This window comes from Nothoprocta perdicaria, unplaced genomic scaffold (genome assembly GCF_003342845.1).
Source record: "Nothoprocta perdicaria isolate Ctin4 unplaced genomic scaffold, notPer1 scaffold_206, whole genome shotgun sequence".
Classification (NCBI taxonomy): Eukaryota; Metazoa; Chordata; class Aves; order Tinamiformes; family Tinamidae; genus Nothoprocta; species Nothoprocta perdicaria.
In genome coordinates, this window is record NW_020455272.1 from 552,401 (window position 1) to 568,498 (window position 16,098).

Consider the following 16,098-nt stretch of genomic DNA (forward strand, 5'->3'; position numbering starts at 1 on the left):
TACATAGAATACTGGAACACATAAGATTTCACAGCACAAGGGTTGAAGAGGAATTGTCCTGTTTAATGAAAATGTTGAATTCTGATTTTAGTTAGAGACTGAGTGGCCTTGCAGGAGAAAAGTACCAGGCACTTGAATTACGTCTTGGCAACCTAAACTGGTGCCTAACTTTTTCCCAAAGCTATGGTCAGAAACTTCAGTTGACACRGTCTTTACCGCGCATACCTTTAAAGAAGTAAAATACTTTTGAGCGTGTTGTTTGTGCTCTCTGTCTCTATCTCCCAACCTGTAAAGCGCAAGACACAAAACATAAGCCACTTCATAGTGTGCTTTGAAATATATGGATAAACATAACTCTTTAAATGTGAAGGAAGAGCAGCCCACGTTTCGGAAACGTARTCCAGGACCCTTAAGACAGGACAGACATCTTGGTAGTCACAAGGATATTCTGTCAATATTGCCTTACTGTTATTTGCATGTAGTTAATAGCATAGAAATCCATTATCCTGAAGGATGTGACTTCTCACTACTGCTTTGATTTTATAGGGTGGCAATCACGGTTTGTTTGGAAACAGCACAGCACAATCGAGAGGCATGCACACCCCAGTGCAGCCACTAAATCCTTCCCCCAATATCCGGGCGCAAGTGCCTCCCCAGTTTCTTTCCCCCCAGGTAAGGAATTAAAAGTAACTGGTTACTCGTAAAATACAGAGCTGAAGCTTTCAGAGGATGCTCTCAAAGTTGCTTCTGTGTTTACAGGTTGAAAGCGTAGATACTGCTTAAAACTCATTTAGAGCTTTTCTTTTTTAACTGACTCGGAAAGGTGAGCTGCCTCTTTCTCATTCCGAAGCGGTTAATTATAAATGCTCACCACAACTATTTTTCCTCAAARTAGACCCAGGAATCTGTGTCCTAGCTAGGCTTTTACACAATATTAAAAAGAAAAATAATTTAAAAAAAAAAAGAAAATGATGTAAAAGCTGAACATTCTTCTGAAGGGCGACAGATTGCTTTATTTCTTTCAAGCAATCTTGTCCTGTGTTTCCTGCCCCCTGAATGAGAGGCTTGATGAAGGGCTGCATGTTGTATTTATATTCCAGATTTTAAGATCAGGCTCTCCAAATGCACAAGTTTCCTCTGCTCTGTCTTTTGCTTTGGACTTGGCAAAGACTTGGAGATACACCTGAATATTCTGCTTGTGTAACTTTYAAGTATAGAGGAGAAAATGGGGATTTTTCTTCACCTACTCCTATCTTTTACTTAGCTATTCACAAGCATACAGAGATTAACTTTTTCTGCTAGGCATTCTGTCTTTGCTACAGGGACTGCCTGAATGCCTTTCTTTTCCTTGTCAAGCAGTGCACTTTTAATGTGCTAAGGCAGTACTGTGATTACTCTTTAGTCACAGATTTATCAAGATTTTAATTCAGTCCAGTCTCTAGCAACTGACTGCTTGGGGAAGAGGCGTTTCTGTGTGTATGCGTCTGTATCTGCACACATAGTGCTGTGTATTGTCAATCAAGGTATCCATTCTGTTCGAGTCGTAGACTGTGCATGTGTAAATGTGACGTGTTAGGAAGTCTGTAATGTCTTTCCCAGATTACCATCTAAGAACGGTGCCATACCTGTTCCTTTATACAAATACTTGTGTTTTATCTTTCTTTCTCATAGTAGTGCTTTCCTTGAGGAAATGTAATTGTTCTCCATGCAGGTTTCGGCCTCCATGCTCAAGCAGTTTCCCAACAGTGGCTTGAATCCAGGTCTTTTCAATATGGGGCCGCAGCTTTCTCCACAACAGATTGCCATGCTGAGCCAGCTTCCACAGATTCCCCAGTTTCAATTAGTAAGTAGCTAGGGATCTTGTGAGGCAGAAGTGTCTGCTTCCTTTTGGCATTTGTTGTAATTCTGGTTTGTTCTGCTGAACTTGTGTTATTTTTGTACAAGTCCTATTCATTTTAATGGAAAATTATTAGAARCAAGCAGATAATGTAAACAGGCCCATGTAATTATTGTAAATGTTGGAGTGGATTGGTAATGATCATCAGCAATGCTTTTGTATGAAGAATAGTTGTTTGCCTCTTTTTTTTTTAATGAAGTTTCCAGTTGTAGTCTTAGTGACTGCAGTAACATTATCACATGGTATGGCAGTACTGTTACATGATATGCAATTAGAAAAAGGTAATGGATAGTGTAATTTCCTGATGTTTTAATTTTATTTCATTATGAAGAATGCCRAGCAGTTCATCTTTACCTAAGTTCTGAATAAAGCACTTGCTGTGACTAGCTCCTGATGATTATTTTTCACCTGACGAGCTCTGTATTTTCACCCTTCCAACCCACTTATCTCACAGGCATGTCAGCTCCTCCTTCAGCAGCAGCAACAGCAGCAGCAGCAGCTGTTACAGAGCCAGAGGAAGTTATCTCAAGCTGTGCGACAACAGCAAGAGCAACAGGTATGCCACTGTTTCTGTCAGCCCTGTGAAGTGTAAAGTGTGCTAGGAAAACTCTGCTGTAAACACTGTGATAGGCTTAGTCATGCCACACAGTCTCTTTGGTGCTCAGTTGCACTACTGAATCTCTCTTACAGGACTGTATCTTCACATTTTCACTGGAATTCTTTGTTCYACTATAGGATAAAGATCCATTTGTTTCTTTGCTTTCCTTGCTCCTTTCTTCTGCTCCCATTCTTCCTTTCCTGTCCCTGCTGGAGCAGGGGAGTTGGACTAGATGATCTCTAGAGGTCCCTTCCAACCTTAACCCTTCTGTGATTCTTTGCAGATTGCTCGTATGGTGAGTGCCCTCCAACAGCAGCAGCAGCAGCAGCAGCAGAGACAGCCTGGAATGAAGCATTCCCCATCCCACCCTGTTGGGCCTAAGCCACATTTAGACAGCATGGTACCCAATCCTTTGAATGTGGGTCTCTCAGATTTACAGACCAAAGGGCAAATACCTGGATACGGTTCAGGTAAGTGTAACTGTGGAACGACATTTCCTGCATTGCTCTTAGTATTGCTGTATTAGCCAGTTCTGTCCACAAACATGTAATTTATGTGTGAGTACTAGAGGGAAAGTTGCAGTAAATATGTCAACTCTTGAAAAAAAAAAAGGATTTTTTAAAATTATGTGGGATGAAACCAAAACTGTTAATGAAGTAAAGGGTTCGTTCTGATTTAACAAGCATGTATGAAAGTTGCTATTGTTACATTTACCCGATTTAGAGTTCATGGTGCCTCCATCTTTGAGGACAATTGAASGAAGAAGAACAAACGATAATGGGTCTCTGTTTGTGTTTCACAGGCTTTGGCTCGAGTGGCATGGATTATGGCATGGTGGGAGGGAAAGAGGCTGGAACAGAATCCCGCTTCAAACAGTGGACTATGATGGAAGGGCTGCCCTCTGTGGCTTCACAAGATGCCAATATGCACAAAAATGGTGAGAGGAGGGGGTTGGCTCTTTTGGGAGTGGAGCCTTGATAAGGGTGCTCTTGCCATATCACCTCACAAGAGGTGAAAAGGCTTGGGTGAAACTGCTTTGAGCTAGTTACTGCCTTTCCTTGCTTCTACTCATCTGAGTTGTGCTTTTAGAATGATCTTTCCCGAATGTTTCCCTCTGTTTCCTGCAAGTGGGTGTCTCTCTCTCTGTGGCCCAGGTGCAATAGTGCCCCCTGGAAAGGCTCGCGGAGGATCGCCCTACAACCAGTTCGACATAATCCAGGGCGACCCGCTCGGCGGCCACGCAGGCCCTGCTGGCGATAGCTGGTTACCTGCCAAATCTCCACCAACAAACAAGATTGGAAGCAAATCCAGCAACGCCAGCTGGCCTCCAGGTATTRCATAAGGGGAAACTGTATCCCAGCTCTACAGTAGATGCCTTGGGAGCTCTTATTCCCTGCTCTTCAGATAATCACGGCAAGGAGAATATTTGGTGGGCCTAGCTCATTTGTTAAAGTTCTTGCATGTTACCTTAGGACTTAAAGGTTATGTTTCCATTAAAAATTTGCTAAACTAAATACAAACTAACTGCTGAATTGCCTGCATAGCATTTGACTTTTTTTTTTGTTCAATGAACACATTTTCTGCAGTTTTGTGACTTACACTTAGCAAAATTTACATGAGAATGCTTTTGTATAGCATACCTCACTTGTGTTTCACTGACATGGGGTGCAAAAAATTAGATTGATTAACATAGAATAAGAAAGCAAAAGGTGTAAGTATGTGTGTGAGAGAGAGAGAGCCGGGAACAGAATTTTTCTATTTTGACCTTTTGTATTTGGTGTAGCTTGAACTTTTCCTCTGAGCATTGTCCAGATATATGATCCATTGCAAGCACAAGATTTTTTTGGCCAGCATTATCAGTACAATATTTGTGCCGTGCTGTTTGCTGTGGTTCATGCTGGTTACATAAAGGATAGAAGAACATTACCACGTTTTAATACCTCTCAACAATCTTGTGGCTTGGCTAGAAGTTTCTTGCTTTTGGGTTACAGACAGTAGCACATTCTTCTCCTCTTCTTGAGTTTCGCTGGCAGAGTTTTTTCTGTCTACTAAAAAACTGAGTATCTAGGAAAGCATATTTATATCTGAACATGCACATAACTTTATATATAAACATTCCTTAAATCCAGAGTGATGTCCTTGAAAGTGCATGAATGTGCACTGTGACTTTTTTCTTTCCATGGGACGAGGCACAGAATCACACAAACATAATAGCTGAGGTTGGAGGGAYCTCTGGAGATCACTGGGTCCAACCCCCTCCCCACTCAAGCAGTCACCTAGAGCACAATGCCCAGGCTTGTGTTCATACAGTTTTTGAGTATCTCCAAGAATGGAGACACCACAACCTCTCTGGGCAACCTGTTTCAGTGCTCAGTCACCCTCACAGGAAAGATTTTTTTCCTTACGCAGCCTAAACAGTGAGACTTATTTCAATGGCAAGTGGAGACCAGGAGCCCTGTCTTTTATATCCAGGATAGGAAGCAGTTGCATTTGTAGTCAGTTTGACTGCTCTTTGGGTAAGGTATTGCTAGACACTTCAGTGTCACCAGCTTCTAGAATTCTTCACAAAGGCAGGACTCAAAACAATCTTGATAACTTCTTTTCTGGCAAACAGTTCCAATTTGGGGCATCTTGCTGTGTTTGTGTATTCTTGATCTCAGAACAGAAAAGATCTTAGAACTCGAGCTGTGTCATAATCCTGTTTTTCCAGGAATTGCAGCATTTTGACAGTAGCTGAGCAGATCGCAGTCTTGGTGCAGTGCTGGTGCTTCATACTGTGGGGAGTGTTGACACCTATTATCCTAGATTATTTTCTAGTATTACTAAAGGCTGGGAGTTGTGAGTAAGGTTTACAAAGTTATAGAAGCAGTGGATAAGGGGAGTGCAGAATTGTTACTCCCCAAATTTTGCAACACTAGAACTGTGGTGCAAATCCTCTAAGTAAAAGAGTGTATGTTTAAAATAGATGAGAGCATTTTCTTTCCCCACAGGGAGTGGTGCAGTTCGGCACTGTGTTCCTTCTAGAGCCTGTGGAAGCAGATAGTACTAGCTGGCTCAAAAAGGACTTAGATAAATTGATGGAGAGTAGGCCCAGAAGCACATGCTGGCAGATCCAGGGTACTTCTGACATCCTGTCATCTGCATCCCTGCAGATGCTAGGAGGATTTGAGAGAAGAAGCCTGCCAATAAATGGCTAGGTTTGAATTCTCTCTCTTGTCACTGTTGGAGACATCATAGTAGGCTGGAAGGACCGCAGTTCTGACCCAGTAGGGCATTTCTTACATTTCCTCTGAGGTTCTTCTGGTGATGCAATACCACAATCCCAGCATTGCTCTTACTGTGCCAATTATTTGAACCAAATGTACAGCTATTCTTATTCTTCTTATTATTATTTGTTTGTGAAAGTAGTAGACAATTTTTTTGCCCTTCTAAAATCTCCTCAGCAATTAACCCCCAGGAGAAGGCATTCCCCTGTCTGCGTCTAATTGTTTTTTCCTACCTGTCCCAGAGTTCCAACCAGGAGTGCCATGGAAAGGTATACAAAACATTGACCCTGAGTCTGACCCCTATGTGACCCCTGGAAGTGTGCTGGGGGGGACAGCCACATCTCCCATTGTAGATACTGACCACCAACTTCTGCGGGACAACACCACAGGTAACGCAGCAAACCGGCATGCCATCGTTTAAGTCATTCTCATGCTCAAGAATATTCCAATGCTCCTGTCGTAACAGAAGGAGAACAAGGAATGAGTTGYCTTTAACTACAAAGGAAGCCTGTGCCCTTTGGCACAGGAGTTGTGCGGCACATGAAAGGATGATATTGGTACCAATCATGGCTTTCTGGAGATTCAGCAGTGTTACTCTGCTGTTGAGACTCTGCAACATTCGCATACTTTTTTCTTTCTCTCTCCCTTTCCCTTCGATAGGGTCTAATTCTTCCCTCAACACCTCGCTGCCTTCACCTGGTGCCTGGCCCTACAGTGCCTCTGACAATTCCTTCACCAACGTTCATAGCACTTCAGGTATGCGGCCTCCTAGATTTACCTGGACAAAAACATTTTCCATTTGTTCACTAGTTACTCTTTCTTCTCATTCCTGTTTCACCTTGGATATTTTAATCTTGCRTTGATTTCTAAGGCAGCTCTGATGTAAAAGTTTGAGTATCTAATCCCGTAAGTTACCATCTCCTGATGGTAAAATACTCTGCTGTAGCTGTGTTAAAAAGCCAAGCTAAGATCCCACTCACTACCATGATACGAAGTTCTTGGCTTTGCAGATTAAAGAACACGATAGTAGCAAGCAGCAGATGAAACAAGAAAAGAAATCTCAGTATGTCAGAAAACAGTCATAAGTTTTTTTTTAGTATGCCTGCTACTGTATGTGTGAGTTAAAATCTCTTGCCTTATCACTCAATTCCGTATTTATCTTCAAACTTTAGAATACTGGAGTGCTGTGAAGGGGCTGATTTTGCCTCCCTTTTTGTAGCGCTCATCATTCCCTAAAACTTGATGAGTTTTAGGGAGTCTTTTTGCTTTTGGCGGGTGGCCTGTAAACAGTAACTTAGATGTCTGCCTTGCATCTTTGGTAAGGAGATCTCCAAAACTTTATATTGAAAAATRGGCTCTGCACACACTTCTGACTAGGAAGCTGGAAATATTTGCTGCAGACAATCCACTGGATTTCCAACCTTTTGGAAATGCCAGTTTTCTCTTGAGACATGGTTGTCTTTGGCAGGTACTTCAAACTGAAAAGTTGTGTGTAGGTAGAAAAAACAGGAAATATCGGCTGGGACAGAATCAGCTCTGAGCTGTGTGTTTTATTTTCCATCTTACTGGCTAACRGCTGTGTTCACATGTTGAACAAGTATCTACACAAAATGTGCTGAAAGTCTGATTTAGCCCTCGAGCACAGCGTCCAAGCTACCACTTTTTAGGGTGACTTTGGTTTGAAGCAGCATCTATGTTATCCAGTGTTATAATGGCATATAAGATTTCTTTGACATCCCAGGCAGAGGAGCACCGTTATTTCAGGTTCTTACCTCTGCTAAACTATGTCTAGCACAAAAGCAAAAGTGGAAAGATTAGAAGTGATTAAAGTCATAGTTGAATACGACGAACAGATTGTTGTCTTGCACAGATCCTGTTTGTTTCTCATTTAGATAAACTGCATAAAAGCACTTTACAGCTGGAAAACAGTTCATCTTAAAGTAGGGATTTGGAATTAACATATCCATAAAACTGTTTGGGTCTACTAAAAGAAAATTTTGAAGCACTTCTGACTATGTTATTCATACATTAGTGCTTAAAGCCTATTTGCCATTGATGATTACTCTTATCCATCTATACTTGAGCCACTATGAAATGTAGTCATCCAAACATAAAATGAAGCATATGCTCATTTCTTGATACAAGCTGTGTGGCCAGTAGGTATCCAGTAATGTTTTCTCATGTAAATTGAGTATATCCCATCAAGATTGTTTAAAGTTCAYATATTACTTAGCTGCCACAGTTGAATAGCCTTCTTTACATGTTTTGTATATAATATGTAACCCTGTTACAAGAGTTCATCCTGTAACAAAGTATGTGTCATGAGGCAGACATGAGCTTTGTAGGCCAAGAGTGGTCTCCAGATTTCTGCAAGTATGGGACTTGGAAAAGGTTAGTTTGATTAATTTAGTATTGCCCAGTCTTGTAGGGAATTCTCAAATGAATCATGAGGTTCTAAGAAGAAAGATAATATGTCCATAGAAGTTACTGTGATTATTCTTAGTGTTTGAATATACTATGATCTGATATGTTATCATAAAGCTGCCCAAAAACTAGATGATCTGTTTCAGATGACCAAAGATTAACCGTATGTGACTTGGCTTGTTTGGCTTCCTTTTGGTATGGCAGGTTTTAACTGCTGCATGATTCTGTGCTTTGTGCTTGTATCTGACAGGAATGTGCTTAGATTTACAATAATAGTTACAGCTGAAGGCTACTTGAATCTCTAGTTTCACTAACTCGTCCCATTTATTTCATCTTCTAGCAAAATTCAGTGATTACAAATCAACATGGTCCCCAGACCCCATAGGACACAATCCCACTCATCTCTCCAACAAGATGTGGAAAAACCATATTTCCTCAAGGAACACTACAGGGCTGACCCGCCCGCCTCCTGGCCTGACCAACCCCAAACCATCATCTCCATGGAACAGCACAGCAGCCCGGTCGGTCAGGGGCTGGGGGGCACAGGACTCAAGGCTTGCCTCTGGTGAGAAGAATCACCTGCTATCACCATTGATCAGAGCTGAGGAGTGTACGTTTTACAGCACTCATGGTTTGGATGAAAGAAGGTTACAGTTGCCTGGTAAAAGGAAACAAAATAAGTACTTCTCAAAATGGATATTTAYGATCAGTGATGGGGCTGGGGGGAGGAGGTCCCAGGATCTGTTGGGGGTGATGGGTGAAGAGGGCTGGGAACTCCTGGGAGGGAGCTTCTGCTGCATTGGCCTCTCAGGGTTCAAGGGGGTTGGGCAGGTGCTTGCTCTGGGTGGGAAGTTCCTAGAGGATAAAATCTAGTAAAAAATGAATCTTGATTTGAAATGTGAAGATGTGTTTTTGTTTTCAGAACTAAAAAATGGACCTTGTTTGCATGGCTGCTAAGCTGGATTTGTCCAAGACTGGAAAACCTAACTGCAATGGAGAAGATTTTTCTTTCTATCAAGTTTTTATTGATTATTCTCTCTTCTGCTTGTAGCTTCTACTTGGAGTGATGGTGGCTCAGTTCGTCCTAGCTACTGGTTGGTTCTTCACAATCTCACTCCACAGGTATTTTCTATTATTGTCTCCAGGAACCCGTTTGCTCCAATTGCTGAGAGATGGAGAGATGTAGCTGCTCCTATCTGAATTAAATTTAACAAAAGCAAATTGATGTAATTCTTGATTAAACTGGACTGTAGTCTGCTTTTCTGTTGTAATCATGTCAGCTAACTCGAAGATGATGTTCATTTTTTTGCTGTATGACCATCACAACCTTTCATTATGTAGAACTGCAAGAAATTACTTGAAACACCAAGCTTATTTTTCTTAGAAGTGAGGGTAATGTAGAATGGCTTATAGCTGTTATTGACAACATCCCCAAGTAAATAGTCCTGAAGAAAGCTAACGTAACTGCCGGTTTTCACTTTGGTGTTTCCATAGTGAAACCACAGAATGTTTCCAGAGCTCCTGCCAAAAGCAGCTTAGTTAGATTATTGTAACAAGTATTCTCAGACTTTACTTCCATTCAGAATGAATTCTATGGAGATCCTGGTTTCAACCATCCCAATTAGTCTGTATTCAAGGCTTAGGAAAAGCCTTATATGATTATTAGCAGCGCCCTGAGGTCTAGACAGAGAGTTCCTTGTTCGGATGGATAATATGCTATGCTTCTAGAACAGTCTAGGAAAATATCACTATGAAGGGAAGGACTAAGATATCCATGTTATGCTTGGATGACACAAAATGGCAACCTGCTTTCCCTTTAAGAAAGACTGGTCCTCTGATGTGAAGGAAAGAGCAGTGTGTGATGTAGAAACATATTCTGAAGACTCTGCCTGTTCAGGATGATTTAATACTTCTTTGGGGATCATTTAATGGAAGAGGAATGTATTTTGCAGGCATTTAGGTTGATAAGGAAATGGAATATAGTTAGATTATGCCTCTTCCATAACATAACTTGTGGGGACAGTCCACTGGAAAGGAGGAAAACTAAAAGTGAAGGTGAGTTCAGGGATAGTGTCTTCATTTTGGTTTCTCTGTTTTAACATGGCCATGTCTGTACCCACAAACAAGTTGCTCCTTCCTCACTGAGGCGTTATACTACTCGAGGGATAAAGGGAAGGGGGCACTTCCTTAAGTATCCGCACTCATGCCCTGTATTCATGAGTGCGTGTTCCCGTGGCACACCAAGAGGAGAGCCCATACAAGAGCCCTGGGAGAACAGCAGGTACTGGAGAACAGCAGGTACTGGAGGTAACAAGCTGTTACTGCTGCAGAAGGAATCTAGGCTACAGCTGCTATGAAAACATTAGTTTAGGAGGAATGAGCATTGCTGGGTTTGGCAGACAAATCACTGACTGTTTCGATGACTTACTGTTTTGTAGAACGCAAAGACCAAAAAAAAAGCCCTCATTTTAGAMGTGAGATTTCCTTTTTTACCAAAAGAATTCCAACTATTGGCTGATCTCAATTCTACTGAAAGCAGAGTGCTGGAGATAGAGGAACAAATGTGTTTGTTTTGGTGCAAATCCCTTCACCCATTTGCCTCTCAGAGAGGAAGTTATCTCTTAATTGCTGCGGGTGTTTTGAGCTAAGATGGAGGGAGATTTGGAGAAATGGTTACAAACCTGTGTTCTGTCCTTGGCTGTTCTTCCTCAGATCGATGGGTCAACCTTGAGGACGATCTGCATGCAGCATGGCCCACTGCTGACATTCCATCTGAACCTGACCCAGGGCACGGCCCTTATCCGATACAACACCAAACAGGAGGCGGCCAAGGCCCAGACTGCACTGCACATGTGAGCAATCCCCTCCTCTCTCCTTCCTTGCTAGATGAAGTGCGAGATGCCTCTCCAGAGCTATGCTGTGGAAACCACTTCCAAGTGTCATTGTTGGAAAGGGAGTCCTTCCTTCGTCAGTAGAGGAATCTGAGAAACAAAGGTGTCCTCTGTTAGGTTAAACGAGCAGATACAGAGCTAAGAAGTTGCAGTTGTCAGGGTTGTTACCAGTGTGCAAGTGGCTGCACCTTTTTGGCCATTTTATCAAAGCTTGTGAGTTGTTTCGCGTAACAGCCATTTTTGAAGCAGTCTTCCCCTCCACYACTGTGAATCAGAATGTGAATGATGATAAAATATTGATTCCCTTTTGTTAGGAAGGGGGCAATGTTTTCTGAAAAAATACTCATTATATGAAAGGGAAGATACTCTCAAGCCCCAAAATGTGGATCATTCTTCAAGACGTGTTTTCACAAACCAAATGCCCCTTTTGACCGCTGGATGGATCTCCAGCTTCAGTTCATTATGTCATGCAGCTTTCCTAGCTGTAGCAGTAAATATCTTTGTAAGAAAGGATGCAGGTTTTTTAAACTATTAAATATAATCTGYCTTAACTGGGAGTAATGAGTGGGATACCATCCCAGGAACTATTCACTTAATCTGCACCCTGAACAAAGTGCCTTGTGGGTCATGGTTTAAGCACCTTTAATGCAAAATTAATTTTGCCCTATGTAAATACTGAAACATTTACATTCTTTTAATTAAAATACATCTAGTTGAAAACTCCCTTGTTTTTGCACAACTCACTATGTTTTGCCCATGTGTAACACTTCTTTTAGGGCTAATGTTGATTCACAGAGGCCTTGCCGCATTGCAGATAGGCACGTAATCCACGTGTGAGGGAATCTGCTGTAGTTACAATTGAGTTACACCTGAAATGGCTTTCTGGAGAGGSTGCAAATCTTAGGTTTCCTGTTCTAAGCCTCTTGAAGTTGGCAGCCTCCTCTGGCTTCTTTTGAAAAAGTGTGAATTTATGACACAGGAATTCCCTACCTCTTTTCCTRTTACTCTTTTTATTGAGTTTTAACACTTAAATTTTAGGGTTTTTTTAACTAGAGAGATCTTTTGCCTTGCATTACATGGACTTTTAAACCTTTCCTTGAGATCTCTTCTGTTTGAAAGGTGGCATATGTGCATCTCCCATTTTAGCTACACTCTCTATACCCCTTTATTGCCTTTATGTTTGGTCAGGTCATTAGTTTAAATTCAGAAAGTTTTTGCTTCAGCCATAACAGCAGAAGACTGGAGGGTTTCCCCTTAGAAAGGGAAAGTATTTCTGCTCTGCAAAATTGGCTTCACTTTCAAAAATGGCAGGCTTTTTTGTTGATTTTTCAGGCTAATTTCTGCTCTGGTTTTAGCCCTTAGTCACTTTTCAAGGCCACAGGGCCTGGAAACCTTTTGACTCTTGTCTAATTCCTGTGTGTTTCGTCCCCTAGGTGTGTGTTGGGAAACACTACCATCCTGGCTGAGTTTGCCACAGATGAAGAGGTTAGTCGCTTTCTGGCACAAGCTCAGCCCCCTACACCTGCAGCAACCCCAAGTGCACCCACGGCAGGCTGGCAATCCCTGGAGACGGGACAGAACCAGACAGATCCAGTTGGACCTGCTTTGAATCTCTTTGGTGGGTCAACAGGGCTTGGGCAGTGGAGCAGTGGTGGCGGCGGCGGCAGCAGTGGGGGTGATCTCACTGGCGCTTCGTTGTGGGGGCCCCCAAACTATTCTTCAAGCTTGTGGGGGGTCCCGAGTGTAGAGGATCCACACAGAATGGGCAGCCCTGCTCCCTTACTACCTGGAGACCTTCTGGGAGGAGGGTCGGATTCAATCTGAACTTAGAACTTTCAACTCTGACCTCGTGACCTTTTTTTGGAACAGCAGCAGCACTAACTTGACCTTTTCGTTTTATTCAACTTGCAATAAATACAATTATAAAATGAAAAAAAAGAACACGGAGAGAAAAAAAAAAAAAAAAAAAAAAGGTGGGTCATTGACAGACTGTCTGAGCACATAGTTGCCTCCCTTATATATCTTCAGTTTTTTCGTTTGGAATATGAATCCAAAAAGAGAACATATCACTCTTGAAATACTTGAATCATGAACGCCAACTTAGAAAGACAATGTGAAGCAAGTACACATACCATTTAAATTTAAACACAAAAAATTAAAAAAATTAGTTTCTAGTTTTTCACTTTTTCATGTTATACGGAAGTTGTTGCTAAGAAACATATATACTGAAAAAAAATAGCTTTTTAACTTTGTTTGCACTGGGTGTGTTTCCGTCCTTAGGTCTACCATGTTGGGCTGGGGCAAGGGGTGGGGTACAAAAGAAAAAAAAAGGGGTGGGGGGAGGGGAAGACTTGACGGAGCCTCACTTTAAAAAACAAAAAAAAAATTAAAAAAAAAACATAAAAAAGACAAAATGAAAAAAAAAAAAACAAAAAACAAAAAAACCAACACTTTGTGATTGGCTGGTTGAAAAGTACCAGTGTGTTCTGGCACATGTAACTGCCCACGTGTGCTTGTTTCTGTGTGAGTGCGTGTGCACATGTTTGTGTGTGTGCATTTTTTTCTCTATATATATAATCTTGAAACGCTGCATTGCTGATGGTCTACGGGCTGGCTGGCCATCTGCGTGTCTTGACTCTGCCAGCAAGACAGGCACGGTGGAGTCCCTGTGGCTGAAGCAGTATCCAGTTGGGCTGGATTAAAATTTGTCAGTAGGGTTTTTTTTTTAAATTCATTTTAGCAGGGTGCTATCTCAAGTTTGCAGATCATACTGCGTGGGTAGTTGCTTCCTAGCCCTCGTTCTAACCCTGTGGTAGAGCAGAACACTGCCATATCCAAAGGATTTGGTGAGAGGGGAGCCAATGTTGTCTTTTGAGTAGCAGTGTATTTATTTATTTATGTCTGCATGTGGGGGTTTTGTACTGAGTGAACCCTAGAATGTTTGTTATATAATGCAAGCCATTTCTTTTTTCTTTGGAAGAGGGGAAAAGAGGAGAATGGAAGACATTGCCATTTTTGTGCGGCTAAGACAAATGTTCTTACTCAGTCTCTTCCAAGCTTCAGTACCTTTTAAGACAAAAAAAAAAAAAAGTATCTCATTTCTCCCCTAAACCTATGTATAGGCACCCATGTTCACTCTTGAAGAATCCATCAAAAGCCTGAGATTCCAGCCCAGCTCAGTTAGCCTTTCAGTTGATGTATCGCTCGTATTAAAACTGACAAAACTCAGAGGTGTCAGCGAGTTGCTGGCCGGCCTGCCTGCCTCATCTCCTGAAAGCACATGCAGCAAACTCCTTTCCGCGTCCTTCACGGTGAGCGTTACCTGTGCCAGGCCTCGGTGTATTACAGCACCAGACCATCACTGACAGAAACGTTTACTTACGAATGTTCTTAAACCAGTGTGTACTTCAAAAACGTTTCCTTTTGTTTCTGTGTTGTGTTTTTTTCCTGTGTACGTGATTTTTTTGCTTAGGCAGGTATATAACTAGCAAAGACTTTTTTTAAAAAAAGTATTGCACCTTTTGTTTTTTTTTTTTTTTTTTTTTTTTTTTTTTTTTTTTTACTGTTGCTTTTTAATTTCTGTATTTAAGGAAAGGTCTTGGGGGTAGGGGGGGTTGTTTATGTTTTTTGATTTATTTTTCTTTTTTTTTCTTTTATTTTTTTAGCGTCAGTGTAGTAGTACTCTGGGCAGGATAGGGATGACCTGTAATCCACAGTGACAGCCAGTGTGTGCGTGCCTGTGTGCGCTGGGAACAAAACTTTGGACACTGCTTGTTGTGAACAGAGTTGTAGCAGACTTGAAGGGACATCCATTTACACGAAGCAGGGCAATGTTTAATTTTGTGATTTTTTTTTTTTTTTTTCTTGGAAGGGGGGGCTGGAAGAAGAGGGCAAAGAGATGCCGGTACATTTTTCCCCCCAAGTGCTAGCACTTCCCCGTAGCGGCGTCTGGCGGTTCCACTCTCCGAGGTGATTCCGTACCAGCAAAGACCTTGTCCATTCCGAGCCGTGGCGGGAGCAGCTCTGCGTCTGCATGAGCTCCAGGGGAGGCAGGATGGGCACGGGGCCCTCCCTTCAGCATCCCCGTTGAAGGATGCAGTGATGTCTGAAACATGTAACGCTAAGCGTGGGCTGCRAGGGGAGAAGCCGAGGCAGGTTGAGTGGGAGTGTGTGCCGAGTGTGTGGGAGTGTGTGTCGGGGTGGGGGGACGGGCGAGGGAGCCCATGGCTCTTTTTTTTTTTTAAATTCATCTTATCTATTGTAAAACCCAACGTCACAAGGAAGGCTGACTGGGGGAAATGCTGCATTTACACATGCCTGTAGATTTGTATGCAAAGTGTTACGTGACAAAAAAGTACGAGTAGGTTTGTATTTTGTTTAGTAAACTGGAGCGCGCAGCATGCTATGGCTCCGTTTGGGAATATACTTTTCTACCATGTCTCCCCCTTTCATCCCGCCGCGCACAGTGAAACAAAACGTGCTCTTCCAGCTCCTGCTAGCTCGCTCCCCTGCCACGTGCACATCCGTGCAGCTCCGTTTCTGGTAACCTCTGCTTGAAGACCAGCCGAGCTCCGATCCGCAGAGTAGGTTTTATTAAGCCCTGTGCCAGCAGTACTTCCTAGGGAAGCACCTTTGGCCCGAGTGAAGCCAGTATCCGTTCTGTCGCGTGGTTCGCTAAAACCTGCTGGTTCCTCGCTGTGTTCCACCCTCACTTCTCTCTCCCAACCTGCCCTAAGGTCCCTTTTCCTGCACTTTGGGTTAGTTGAGTTCATTGCGATACTACGGTGAAAGCCGGGTGCTAGAGCCCCTCTTGTTTACAAGACATAATGAGGGATTTGAAATATATAAAACAAAAAAAAAAAGAAAAAAAAAAAAGAAAAAAAAAGAAAAGCTAAATTGTTCTTCCATTGTAAGCTTAAAGGGAAAAAAAAATTAAAACGTACAAAAAAAAAAAAAAAAAAGACCAAAAAGTGCATATATATATTTTAGATGAAGACTAACTCTGGGAGCATTTAACAGTGT

General features: G+C 42.1%; 1 protein-coding gene across 1 annotated transcript in view; it reads left to right on the plus strand.

The window, feature by feature from the left end:
* TNRC6B (trinucleotide repeat containing 6B) overlaps positions 1 to 14,347 on the plus strand; it is a 43,806-nt gene extending 29,459 nt beyond the window's left edge. The window contains exons 11-22 of the mRNA XM_026038264.1: positions 547 to 672; positions 1,712 to 1,843; positions 2,352 to 2,453; positions 2,779 to 2,965; positions 3,298 to 3,432; positions 3,650 to 3,826; positions 6,004 to 6,150; positions 6,422 to 6,517; positions 8,526 to 8,795; positions 9,237 to 9,307; positions 10,898 to 11,037; positions 12,510 to 14,347. Coding sequence (XP_025894049.1) covers positions 547 to 672; positions 1,712 to 1,843; positions 2,352 to 2,453; positions 2,779 to 2,965; positions 3,298 to 3,432; positions 3,650 to 3,826; positions 6,004 to 6,150; positions 6,422 to 6,517; positions 8,526 to 8,795; positions 9,237 to 9,307; positions 10,898 to 11,037; positions 12,510 to 12,900 — 1,974 coding nt within the window. The 3' untranslated portion in view covers positions 12,901 to 14,347. The remainder of the gene's footprint in view (positions 1 to 546; positions 673 to 1,711; positions 1,844 to 2,351; positions 2,454 to 2,778; positions 2,966 to 3,297; positions 3,433 to 3,649; positions 3,827 to 6,003; positions 6,151 to 6,421; positions 6,518 to 8,525; positions 8,796 to 9,236; positions 9,308 to 10,897; positions 11,038 to 12,509) is intronic.
* The last annotated feature ends 1,751 nt before the right edge of the window (positions 14,348 to 16,098 follow it).